Source organism: Peromyscus eremicus, chromosome 8b (genome assembly GCF_949786415.1).
Source record: "Peromyscus eremicus chromosome 8b, PerEre_H2_v1, whole genome shotgun sequence".
NCBI lineage: Eukaryota > Metazoa > Chordata > Mammalia > Rodentia > Cricetidae > Peromyscus > Peromyscus eremicus.
The window spans coordinates 10,274,735-10,288,217 of NC_081424.1; the positions used below are offsets into that span (position 1 = coordinate 10,274,735).

The window sequence follows — 13,483 nt, forward strand, 5'->3', positions numbered from 1 at the left end:
AGGCAGAGGAGGGATAGATGGGGCTGGCAGGCAGAGATAAAAGAAGAACTGGCCAGCCAGCCAAGGATCAGCCAGCCAGACCGGAGGAAGCAGGAAAGTAGGATGGACAGTACATAGATGAGGTAAATGAGTCTCAGGGCAGCACATAGATTAATAGCAATGGGTTAATTTAAATTAATAAAAGAAAAGCTAGTTAGAAACAAGTCTAAGTTAAGGACAAGCATTAATAATTAATAATAAGTCCCCGTGTTATGATTTGGGGACTGGTGGCCCGAGAAAGCCTGCTGTAGTTCAATATTTCATGTGTATATGAAAACACTAACCACTTATTGCTGTGCATAATGTTCTGTACCTCAGTTTTCTCAAATGTTATAGAAATCTGTATCCTCACTGCTTTTTCTTTTTCTTTTGTCTTTTCCCAAGAAAGGAATGTTGATAGCTCCCACATTTATTGTGGATTAGGCTATTTCCCCTTTTAATTTCATTTGATATACTGTGAGGTTTCATGAGTAGGCACATATGTATTTAGTATTGTTATTGTTCTTTCCTTTCTTCCTTTGATACAAGCTGGGCTCCTATGGGCTGGGATTCCAGATGTGGGCCCCAGTGACCCCTGCTGTTATACCTTGTTGATGAATCAAGTGTCTTATTACAGAGTGTCATTCTTTTTCTTTAGCAATATTCCTGATTCCTTGTCCAGTGTGTCGATATTCATATGATTACTGCAGCTTTCTTTTTTTTTTTTTTTTTTTTTTTTTTTTTTTTTTCCGAGACAGGGTTTCTCTGTGTAGCTTTGCGCCTTTCCTGGAACTCACTTGGTAGTCCAGGCTGGCCTCGAACTCACAGAGATCCGCCTGGCTCTGCCTCCCGAGTGCTGGGATTAAAGGCATGCGCCACCACCGCCCGGCTACTGCAGCTTTCTTAGGATGAGTATTTGTGGAACAGATCTCAGTTTTTACTTTAATTTTTTTTTTTTAAAGACTACTCTTTTTTTTTTTTTAAGACTTATTTATTATGTATACAGAAGAGGGCGCTAGATCTCATTACAGATGGTTGTGAGCCATCATGTGGTTGCTGGGAATTGAACTCAGGTCCTCTGGAAGAGCAGTCAGTGCTCTTAACCTCTGAGCCATCTCTCCAGCCCCCTACTTTAATTTTTTAATTTTTAGAGATTTAATTAACTTTATGTGCTTGGGTGTCCTGCCTGCAAGTGTGTCATCATACCACATGTTTATAATCCCTAAGGAGACCAGAGAGGGTGTTGGGTCCCTTGGGACTGATGATGATGAGCTGCCATGTGGTGCTGAGAATCGAACCAGGGTCCTCTGGAAGAACAGCCAGTGCTCTTAACCACTGGGTCATCTCTGAAGCCCTCGGTTTTTACTTTTACCATGTGTGTTTGGGTATCATGAAGAGTGTCTCTAGTTTTTATTTGGGTATCATGAAGAGAGTCTCTAGTTTTTATTTGGGTATCATGAAGAGAGTCTCTAACTTTTATTTTTTGTTTATTTATCTCAGCTTTTTATTAGATTATGTGGTCCAGTTGGTTTGATCGGTATGTTAGGGCTGAAGCCTACCATCTTACATTTGTGTTCTGTTTCCCATCTGGGTTCTTCTTAGGATCACTCTGCCCCACCCTTTGTTCCTCTTGTTTTAAGATGGGGTTTCAAAAGAAAAAAAAAAAAAGAAAGAAAAAAAAGAGTAAAAAAAAAAGAGATGGGGTTTCATATAGCCCAGGCTGGCCTCTAACTCTTTATGTAGCCTAAGCTGGCCTTGATTCTCCTGCCTCCAGCTCTCAAGGGCTATGGTTGCCGGCCTGTGTCACTATACCCATCTTGTTCTTTGTAGTTGTTGTTGTTTTTATTGTGAAAATTACTTTATTACTTAATAATTTGTTTTAGTTTGTGTGTACATGTGCCACAATGTGTATGTGGGAGTCAGAGAACAGCTTAAGGGTGTTTCTTCTCTCCTTCCACTGTGAGGGACCTGGGGGTTAAATTCTGGTTGCCAAGTGTGGTGTGTGTGTCCTCAGCTGTTGACTGGCCTACCTGCTGTGTGTGTGTGTGTGTGTGTGTGTGTGTGTGTGTGTCTGTGTGTCTGTGTGTCCTCACCTGCTGACTGGCCTACCCGCCCTGTGGTCTGTGTGTGTGTGTGTGTCCTCACCTGCTGACTGGCCTACCTGCCCTGTGTGTGTGTGTGTGTGTGTGTGTGTGTGTGTGTGTGTGTGTGTCCTCAGCTGCTGACTGGCCTATTCTTAGTTCCTGAAGACTGTTTGTATACTCTACCTTATTCATAGGATTAGTCTTTTTGTATCTTTTTTTTTTTGTTTTTTTGTTTTTTTGTTTTTCGAGACAGGGTTTCTCTGTGTAGCTTTGCGCCTTTCCTGGAACTCACTTGGTAGCCCAGGCTGGCCTGGAACTCACAGAGATCCGCCTGGCTCTGCCTCCCAAGTGCTGGGATTAAAGGCATGCGCCACCACCGCCCGGCCTTTTTGTATCTTTTGTGTTTATATTTTATTTATTCTATCTTGTGATTGTGTAGAACATTTCTATTGTATTACAGTCTTCCTTCATGCTCTCCCAGCCTGTGCCTCTAACGTACCATGCACAGCCATGTAACAGCACTTTACTATTTCTCTCACTTACCTAAGAATAACATCTGTGCTGATATTGCCTATAACTCACTTATATGCTACTAACCCTGTGACACATCACTTTTCCAATCTGTTTTATGTCTTCCTGAGGCCGGGTCTTGCTGTAGTCCTTGGTGGCCTGGAACTCCTTGAATAGCCTAGGTTGGTGAGGAGCTCATGCTGATCCCAGGATTTTTTTTAGTACTGTTCCTGTTGTACCTGAGCACCTGCAGTGGTGCCTTATCCATGTGGACATTCAGTAAATATATTGATTAAGAGAATAGGGATATTTATTATATTTAAATAAGATTTTGAAAGTCCTACGGTTGAAAGTTATGTAACTTAATATTTCTTTTCTTTTTTTCTTTTTTTTTTTTTTGAGATGTGTCTTGCTATGTAACTCAGGCTAGCTTCCAGCTCACATGATGACCTTGCTCCATTTTAAGCCCATTTGACAGAGAGTTCACACAAATATTAAATTCAAGTACATGTTCTCCACATTTTTGGTTAGATAATTCTAGAGCTTTGCTGGACCAGTGCTAGATGCAGTAGAAATTGAAACTTTTCTGCTCTCCTTCTTTTGGTAAGTGTAGTGAGTGAGAATCTGCTGTTTCTAGCCAGAAGTACTGTACTGAAGATTTTGCAAAGAGTCACTTTTCAATTTAAGTGGGCCTCTTAGTGCAAATTCTGACGGGATTGCATTTTCACATACAAAAAGATCTGGCGTTGAAATGGCAAGGGCTTGGTTGGGTGTCGGAGTCCAGCTCTGACCTGTCGAAGGGTTCTTGCGGAGAGGAGAGAGGGATGAGGAAATATTAGACAGAAATAGAGGTGGAGATGAAGAGAAAGACAGAGACACAGGATAGCTTCGGGAGGGCCCTGGGTCAATACTCAGCCTCTTCGAGATTTATTCTAATGGGCTTTTTATAATATGCCAAGGGGAGAGGCAAAAGACCTCCCCCTTTTAAGATCAAAGCACAATGTGCAGCGGAGTGTAGACCCTTCAAAACACCTGGTAACCGTGCCTGTGGCCAAATCGTCCCATTATTCAGCCCTGCTGGGTAAAGCAAGCTCAGATTCTCTGTCCTTGAGTAAGGTCTTACTAGGGAGCCTCTGTGGGCCCCCACACTGGAGGCTGAAGAGTTGCCTCAGGGTTAAGAGCATTTGTTGCAGAGGATCTGGGTTAAATTTCCAGAACCCACATCATGGCTCACAACTATCAGTAACTCCAGACACAGGAAGAATCTAATACCCTCTTCTGGCCTCCAGGGTGCTGCATGCATGTGCTTTACAGACATACATGCAGGCAAAACCAGCACACACATAAAATAAAAATAAAAGAAGAGAAAAGAAAGAAAGAAAGAATGTCATGGGCTTAATGTTTCCTGGAGTAGAAAAAAGCCCAAAGATAAGTCTGTGTCTTCACGTCTGCTAAACCGCCTTTGAATTTTAGTAGTTTCGTCATTTGATTTGGTGTGTGTGTGTGTGTGTGTGTGTGTGTGAGAGAGAGAGAGAGAGAGAGAGAGAGAGAGAGAGAGAGAGAGAGAGAGAGAGAGAGAGAGGAGAGAGAGAGAGAGAGAGAGAGAGAGAGAGAGAGAGAGAGAGAGAGAGAGAGAGGGGAGATTGGAGACAGGACCCTTACATGCAGGTTCGGCTTGCTGATGGCTGCTGGGGTATGGACTAAGTGTGGGTACTGCCGCAGTCCCGCAGGTACTAGGTTCCCGGGTGCTAGGTTTTCTGCAAGAGAGGAACACTGTTTGTGCTTGCCTGTGCTCAGGTGACTGACATTCAGCTGCTAGTGCAATTGTAGCGAGTAACATTTTCAAGCGTTGAAAACTAAATAATTTAATTCTAACGATTGATTATCAGAGTTTCTGAAGTAGGGCTCATTTTGAAAAGCACGTTCTCAGCTCTAAATAGGACAAAGTGTTATAATCGACCATTTTCCTCTGCATTCATTCCTTAACTTTTCACCTCTTTAAAAAGCTATTTGTATCTTTTATTGTTGTGTGTGCCTATGATATATGTGTGGAGTGGGGGAGGGGATCACATGCCAGTCGGCACGCTTACATGGCACGCACTTCTGCTGAGCCCTCCTGCCAGCCGGCCACCTTCTCTCGATAGTCTTACTTTAATTTCTGAATTTCCCATAGTTCCTAATATCTAGTAATGCCAATAGATTAATTTATCCTAGTGTCTTTTAGACGGAAAGATGGAAGGACAGCCTAGAAATCATGCCAGGTTATGAGCATACCTCTCAATATTGACTAAAAGCAGGATTATGACGAAAAAGGGAACATCAATCTTTTAAAGCCAGTTCAGCAGGAAAAGTAAGTGCCTCCTCCACCCCAGCAGAGCAGCAGCCTCTGGCTTCCCAGCAAAGCACTCTCAGTCTCATTATCTCAAAGCTAATGAACAATCATTAGTGTAATCAGCACACGCCGTTTAATGGTATTCTTAAATTTTTTTATTTTTATTTTTAAGGTACAGGGAAAACAATGGTGATGGACATGTTTTATGCTTATGTGGAAATGAAGAGGAAAAAACGGGTCCATTTTCATGGCTTCATGCTAGATGTGCACAGAAGTAAGTGAGCCCAAGCAGGCCAGTGATTTTTCAGTGTGATAACTACAAAATCATCTTCTTTTCAGTGATCGAACATATATAAGCTGTAAAAAAAAAATAGAACTTTTGCTTGAAGTAAGATTTTCTTTGGTTTCTTTTGCTTTGCGGTGTATGGAAACCGAGAATGCCTCTCGAGGTAGTTCTTAAGACCAGTTCAGTGCCAGGCAGTTAGAGCATAGAGGCGCACCTGTTTTAGGAAGTTTTTGATTAGGTTCCTACTGTGTTACCTGTCTTGTGTGTGCTAGTCTGTATTTGCACGTAGATTACATAGCTCTCTTTAGAGGCCTTTTGTTTTATTTTGTTTTAAATTTCCATTTATTTATTTATTTATTTATTTATTTATTTATTTATTTATTTATTTATTTATTTATCTGAGGCAGGGTTTCTCTATAGCCGTGGCTGTCCTGGTCTGTAGACTGGCCTTGAACTCAGAGATCTGCCTCCCTGTGTCTCACAGAGTGTGCTGGGATTAAAGGCGTGTGCCACCACACCAGGTTTCTTGTTTACTTTTTGAGGTGGCCTGATGTAATTCCCGACCCTTCTGCATCATCTCCCACTGGTGGGATGCATGTGTGTTCCATCTTGCCTATCTCTCGGTGTTTGTAGATTATTTCATCTCCTGCATGGTTTGCCTGGCATCTGTCCCTCCCTAGAGCAGGAACATTGCTTTCCCCCAGGACATTCGGTGTTTAGTGTAGATATCATGAGTAAGCAGGAATGGCCTGGATGTTGTGGGTTGGCGACAAGAGAGCGTTCTGACTAGATGTGCGAGACAAGGTTTGCACTTCACAGGCTGAAGTCCCCCCTCTCCTCTCATCACTTAAACCCAGGACCAATTCCAGTTTGCTGATGCATCTAGCTGCCTCTCGCTGTTGTCCATAAAGTGATTCAACAACGGGACGGGTAACCTTGAGTTGCCCAACAGTTTTAAGACTGTAATATTTGAATAACTTGTTTGGAAGTGGAGAAACTGCAACACCTTTCAATAATCAAATTGTGATGACTGAACTCCGTTGCATGTGGAGTTTAAATTTAATGTTTATGTCCAAGTTAAGTTTCAGTCAGAGATTAAAAATATGTTCTAGTTCCTTAAAATGTTCTATTAATATAATATTTTGTCTGTTTCATTTCATATATCCAAGGAATACATCGCCTTAAACAGAGCTTGCCCAAGAGGAAGGCAGGATTCATGACTAAGTCATATGACCCCATCGCTCCCATAGCTGAAGAGATCAGTCAAGAAGCTTGTCTCCTATGTTTTGACGAATTTCAGGTAAAGTGGGGATTTTCCTTTTTTGTTAGACTTAGATTTATTTTTATTATTTTAAATTATGTGTGTGTGTGTGTGTGTGTGTGTGTGTGCATGTGCACACGCATGGGGTTGTGTATGTGAGTATGGGTGCTCACCAAGGCCGGAGGCATTGAGTACCTGGAATTGTATTTACAGGTGGCTGGGAGCTGCCTGGGTTCAGGGAACGGGACTCCGTGTTCTACAAGAACACCAGGCACTCTGCACCTCTGCGCTGTCGTCCAGCCCCAAGTGGAGATTTTTCATAGCTATAGAATGGCATGGTGAATGACGTGTGAACATTTCAATTTTGCTCCTGGTATTTTCATTATTTTATGAATTGATTTCACATAGTCTCTGTTATTACTTCAATTTCACTGTCTTGTTTAGAGTTTCACAAGCCGTGGCCTACTCAGGATAAATTGCCTCCTGCTTCTGTGTAGCCCGAGGAAAGATTTCTGGGGCATAGTGCTTTAAGATCTATTTTATTATTCACTGCTCTGTAAGTGTGTGTGTGTCTGTGTGCATCTATGTGCATGTGCATGTGGGTGCTCCTGGAGGCCAGCAGAGGGCGACAGACCCCTGGAGTTGTAGTTAGAGGTAGTTGTGGTGTTGGGAGTTGAATGTGTGTCCTCTGCAAGAGCCAGACCTCTTAGCCACTCAGCCATCCCACCAGCCCTGGGTGTGTGTTTTAAGTGGTAGCAAGAGGAAGAAGAAGGATGAGGAGGAGGAGGAGAAGGAGGAGGAGGAGGAGGAGGAGGAGGAGGAGGAAGAGGAGGAGGAAGAGGAGGAGGAAGAGGAGGAAGAAGAAGGAGAAGAAGAAGAAAGAACAGAGAGTCTATGTGGTGTGGAAAGCCCGAAATACTAACTTACTGTAAGATAAATTTGCCGACTTATAAGTTACAGTAAATGTCATGTGTTTCCCTTCTATAGCAGATATTATACAGTTGTAAAATAATGTGCCTACATGAGTTTATGTGCACCACGTGTATGCAGTGGTCACCAAGGCCGGAGGACAGCAGATCCTCTGAAACTGGAGTTACAGGCAGTTGTGAGTAGCTCAATATGAGTGATGAGAAATGAACCTGGGTCCTCTGTAATAATGATAAACATTCCTAACCGCTGAACCATCTCTTCAGCCCCCTAAATCTTAGATTTCTTTATTTCTTTTTATTTTAGGTGTGTGAGTAGTTTGCCTGCTTGTATGTCTGTGCACCGTGTGTGTGCATTGCCCACAGAGGCCCAAAGAGGGCGCCGTATCACCTGGAACTTGAGTCAGTTCGTGGTGAACTGCCGTGTGGGTGCTAGGAATCAAACTGGCTGCTCTGGAAAAGCAGCCGGTGCTCTTGACCGCTGAGCCGTCTCCCCAGCCCTATATTTGTTTTTATATCAGTACGGCTACAGATTTTTGTTGCTTTTGATTAAGGAAGGATCCTATGACAGTATGTATTCTAGGGTTCCCCCAAACCATAATGTTCCACTAATAATGAAGTCCTGACAGACCTGGCTGTCTGAGTACTCTCCATTAAGTTCATATTTGAGAGGGTTGACTAATGGGAAGAAGGAATCAAGTATGAATGTCTTCATTCTTAATGTCTTAATTAAACAAGCCCAGGCTCATCAGAGAAACAGGTAACAAGGAGGGTTTTCCTGTTACATGTTGAGTGTCCTAGTTACTTTTCTATTGCTGTCAAGAGAGACCATGACCAAGGCAGCTTGTAGGAGAGAGAGTTTATTGGGGGCTTGATTACAGTTTGAGAGGATTAACCCATGATCATCATGGCAGGGATCTTGGCGTCAGGCAGGCATGATGTTGGAGCAGTAGCTGAGAGCTTACATGTTGAGACAACCTAGGACTTGGGCTTTTTAAAACCTAAAAACCACCCCTAATGACACATTTCCTACAAGAAGGCCACACCTCCTAATACTTCCTAAACAGTTCCACCAACTGGGGACCAAATAGTCAAATATCTGAGCCTATGGGGGCCATTCTCACTCAGATCACCACACTGAGTGACAGAGGCTCTTAAAGAATCCTGCCTGCTAACACATACAATAGAAGTGTGTGTCATCACTGGCCTCATCCGAACTTGGTTTGATAGTTATCCCAGTTGCCTGATTTCTTATCACAGGATCTTTTCTATGCCACTGCTAATTAGACTATGCCTGTCTATAAGTAGCTAATCTACAAGCTTGTCAGCAACCTTGGACCTCTGTTTCTTATGAATTTGATCTATCTGGGGAAACACTTGTATAGGGGACCCCATTAGACCAGAGTACCTCTTTGTCTCTATCTGTTCAGGCACTACTTACTTAGGTACTGATTTTTCCAAATGAAAGTCTTTCAAGTACATTTCATTTTTCATAAATTGGAACCTTTGATGGTTGAGGTCTTGCCTCAAGGCATCTTTCCCATTGTCCCAGTCAGGATTTGAAGTTTCTCTTTAATGATACTTTCTCCTAAAAAGTTACAGTTTTATACACATCTTATTTCAACCTTATTTATCTATTTTGAGACAGGGTCACTAGATAGCTCTGGCTGGCTTGGAACTCTTTACATAGGTCTGGCTGGCCTCAGATTCACAGAGATCCATCTGCATACTGGCCTGATGAGTACTGGGATTAAAGGCGTGCATACCGCAGCTGGCCATTTATTTATTTAAGATTTTATTTATTGTACTTTATCTGTATAGATTTTTTGCCTGCATGTATGTCTGTGTACCACATGCATGCTTGGTGCCCTCGGAGGCAGAAGAGGGTATCAGTCCCCTGGACCTGGAGATACAGATCACTGTGAGCTGTCCTGTGGGTGCTGGGAATCAAACCCAGGTCCTCTGGAAGAGCAGCCTGTGCTCACCACTGAGTCGTCTCTCCAGCCTTCATTTTTTTTTTTTTTAATTTTTAAGAATTTATTTTATTTTAACTGTAGGAGTACTTGTTTACCTGCATGCAGGTAAGGCCACTGCAAGTGTGCCTGGTGCTTGCAGAGGGCACCAGATGTCCGGGAAGTGCAGTTATGCATGGTTGTGAGCTGCCATGTGGGAGGTGGGAACCAAACCTGGGTCCTCTGCGAGAGCAGCCAGTGCTCCTAGTTGCTCAGCCATCTCTCCAGCCCCGTCCACAGCTTTAAATACACCCATGTTCTTTTCTCTGCCTCGCTGAACTTAATTCTTCTTCTTTTGTAATCTGCCTGCTCCGTCTTTGCTCTGACTTCTCGCTGTAAACCCAACATCAAGCAGCAGCCAAGCCACAGTTGAATGCTGTGCCACGTTGACTCTCCCCCAGCAAACCAAAAGTCCATTGCTTTTGAATTCAGCCTCACTTACAATTGTCAGGACATGAGCAGATCGTACCGCATTCTTTGCCAGAATATAACACAAGTGGCCTCTAGCCTGTTTCCCAACAGAGCCCTTTTGTCCGAAACCTGAGCAGTCTTTACTGTCCATATTCTGGCATTCCGCTCTTCCCCACGCCCACCAGAGTGGTCTGTTAAGCTTTGCTTACAACATTCCCCGCTTAAGCATTCCTGGTGTTGTGTGTCAGACGCCTCCTGAACAAAGTCAGCAGTTTAGAACCAAAGACGAAAACCTCAGCCACGTTTTCTCCTGTCAACATCCCGAATTATCTGGTCGTTTTTAATTGTTAATAGGTGAAAATGCTATCTTATTATTTAACTTATATTATTTATACTTTAATATAATTTTTCTCCTTTGTTTACTTATTAAGTTAGTCTTTCATGAACTGTTTGAGGTGTTGCCTATCTATCGGGCTGTTCCATTCCATCTATTATGTATACTCATTAATTTTTTTGTTCATTTTGGTGCTGGAGACTGGACCTAGGGCCTCTTGCACACTGGACAATCATCTACCACCAAACTGCATCTCAACTCCTTATGCATGCTCTCTGAAGTTGGCTGCTGTTTCCTGGGTGCTTTCTTTTTTTTTTTTAATTTTAATTTAACTTTATTTTATGCGCATTTGTATAAGGGTGTTGGATCCCCTGGGACTGGAATTATATACAGTTATGAGCTGCCATGTGGGTTCTGGGAATTGAACCATGGTCCTCTAGAAGAGCAGCCAGTGCTTTAAACCGCTGAGCCATCTCTCCAGCCCCTCCTGGGTGCTTTCTATGTGCCACTGTGTTTGCGTTGATTGTTTTGGTTTTGGTTTGCTTTGAGTCAAGGCCTCTCTATGTAGTCTTGATGGTCCTGGAGCTTGTTTTGTAGACCAGGCTGGTCTTGAGACCATTTGCCTCTGTCAGAGAGATCCATTTGCCTCTGCCTCCTGAATACTGGGATTAAAGGTGTGCTCCATCATGCCTGGTCCCTATATTTTGTCTTTCTTTTAAACAAAATATTTATTTTAATTTTTAATTGTGTACATGTGTGCACATAAGTGTGGGTGTTTGTGAACTCCAAAGAAAGCATGGATCCCCTGGAGCTGGAGCTGGAGGCAGCTGGGAGCTACTTGATGTGGGTTCTGGGAACTGAGCTGGAAGAACAGGAGTTGCTCTTGACTGCTAACTCCAATGCCTTTGTGCTTAAACACCGTGCTGTGACACCTGTCCTTCCGTTTGCAGCCAAAATTCTATACAACGGTGCATTACTAATATGGAATTATAGGAGTGTATATACTATACATAGGTAATAACCCCAGTTAACATTTCTTGAGAGTTTAATATATGCCTTATTAAAGTTTGTAACTAGGTATTGTTGCTGCTTTCATGATATTGGTGAGAAAATGGAGGGTCAGAGAGGTTGTGTAACTTAGCTGTGGTTTAAATCCTGCAGCCTTGCTCTGCCTCAGAACAGCTCTGCTATGTATCTTTCTTAATACACAAAGTCGTTTATTATGTGGTTAAATATCTGGCTGCAGAGTAAGGTGGGGTTTGGAGGTTTTTTACAGCAGGACCTAGAAGTCATCGTTAAGCTTAGTACAATACTTGCTGAATTTACTAGAAAAGGCTCTTTAGGTGCTTTACTCTTAGTGATGGTATGTCTGCAACTTCACTTTTAAAATGGAATCATCTTATTAGTCTCGCTGGTTTTGCTGTTTATTATTGACCTCCAGGGCGGTGGTAATGAATATAATGCTTATTTTATAAGGAGATGAATGGGAATTATTGCTGCTTAAAAACAAGGGCATACACGTTCTGTCTGTGCTCTTGAGTTGAAGGGGCTTTTAAGCTTCTCCTTTGGAAGCATTTAGCTCACATTTTGCAGAGTGCGCTCGCTCGCTCGCTCTTCGTCATCTCTGCCAAGCGTGACATCTCAGACACACTTCTTTGGTTGGGGGATGTGTCGGTATAAGGTTTTGGTTTTGATCTTTTTTTTTTTTTTTTTTTTTTTTTTTTTTTTTTTTCTTGAATGTGTTTTAGTGGCTGAAATAATAATAATAATAAAAAACACCCTCATTCTTAAGGTTTTTCTTTCAAATCTTTATTGTATCATCTTTGAATATTTATGTTACCTGCTAAACCACTTGTGATTCTGGAAACAGAATACTGAAGGAGGAGGACATGTCTTACAAATATAGTCTTTCAAAAGCATTTTGATAAGCAGAATGCTGTGTAAAATTCTCCTCCATAAACTATCAATATCACTCAACAGATACAGTTAGCCGTTTTTATAAAGCAGGAGCACTATTAAAAACTGCTAATAAAAAGTAGGTGCTTGTTTTTGTGCTAATACTAATTACTGATAATACATGCTTATGTTTGTCAGTCATTGCATGGCAGCGTACCAATCAGCGGGTGACTGAGCCGCAAGCACTTACACATGTAAATGAATTACTTTTTTTCCCCCCTTTTTTCTTTAAGTGAGTCAGGATGGAAGGCAGCTCTAGGTCATAAAGATCTCTTCTCTTTAATGCTAATGAATGTCTCCACTCTCTGCTCGCAGACTACCCTTATTGGTAATCTGTAGCCTTGTCTTTTGTTCCGGGAGGTAATGAAATGCTGGGTGCTGAGCACCCCAGCTCTCCAAGAATGTGGGGCCAATGGTCTTCTGTTCGCTTGTACTGTAAAATTACTGTTCCCCAGCAAAGCCGGGCAAGTGCGGGGCCGAGATCAAAGAGTATACATTGGCATCCAGCTGCACCGAGTGACTCCTGCTTTATTAATTAGTCATAGCTTCTCCAAGTTAATTTTCTCAGCTAGCACAAAAACATCCCATAATGTAAAAACAGCCAAGTGAAACTCGACCACAAGCCTTGGCTGTTTGTTACCGTCCATTTCTGGGTGAAGCTTTTACACTGTACCAGCTGAATATTTCACTCCGAACTTCAGGGCACAAAAGCTGTTTTTCATTTTTTATTCCAAAAACCATTATGAACATAGTCGATGAACTGCCTTCATTTTTAATATCGAGTGGCATTTCATCAATGTTCTTTTTAAAGGGAATGTATGGAGAGGCTGGGGCTGGCTTTAAAATCTAGTTTAAAAGTGCAGTTGCTACTGAATTTTGCAAGCTCGTTCTATCCGCTCATCAGAAATGCCACTGGTGTTTAAGCATTTGAAAAGGACCTTCTCTATGAATGTTTTTGTGGAAGCAAAATTTGTCCACAGTCCTGAGCTCCAACTGAACGCCACCAGCAACACTTCTTTTTCTCTTCAGTGAACGCTTCAAGTTCCTTGGGTCTTTTTTAATAGAGGGCATTTTCAGGGGTTTGTAAGTTTAATGTTTGTAAGTCATTGCTTGAGATGAAAAGACTCCCCCTCCCCTACCCCTCGTGGTTTTGTTGTTCAGGTGGGAAGGAAATCCTTCACTGTCTTGGTAAGATCCTGGCCATCAAGAGAGAAACTATTTAGACCCCTGCAACTTAGTTTTGCCTGGCTGTGTTATAATGGGTCTGTTGGTGACTTGGAGTTTCTTGATCAGATAGAAAGATGTCCGTGAGTTTTTGTACCCTCTAAGAGAGGGAAAATAATAATGTGATGA

General features: G+C 42.3%; 1 protein-coding gene across 1 annotated transcript in view; it reads left to right on the forward strand.

Annotated features, from left to right (window-relative positions):
- Afg1l (AFG1 like ATPase) overlaps positions 1-13,483 on the forward strand; it is a gene marked incomplete at its 5' end in the record, with an annotated part of 171,909 nt that overhangs the window by 54,039 nt on the left and 104,387 nt on the right. Inside the window, 2 exons of the mRNA XM_059272964.1 lie at positions 5,117-5,218; positions 6,400-6,530. Coding sequence (XP_059128947.1) covers positions 5,117-5,218; positions 6,400-6,530 — 233 coding nt within the window. The remainder of the gene's footprint in view (positions 1-5,116; positions 5,219-6,399; positions 6,531-13,483) is intronic.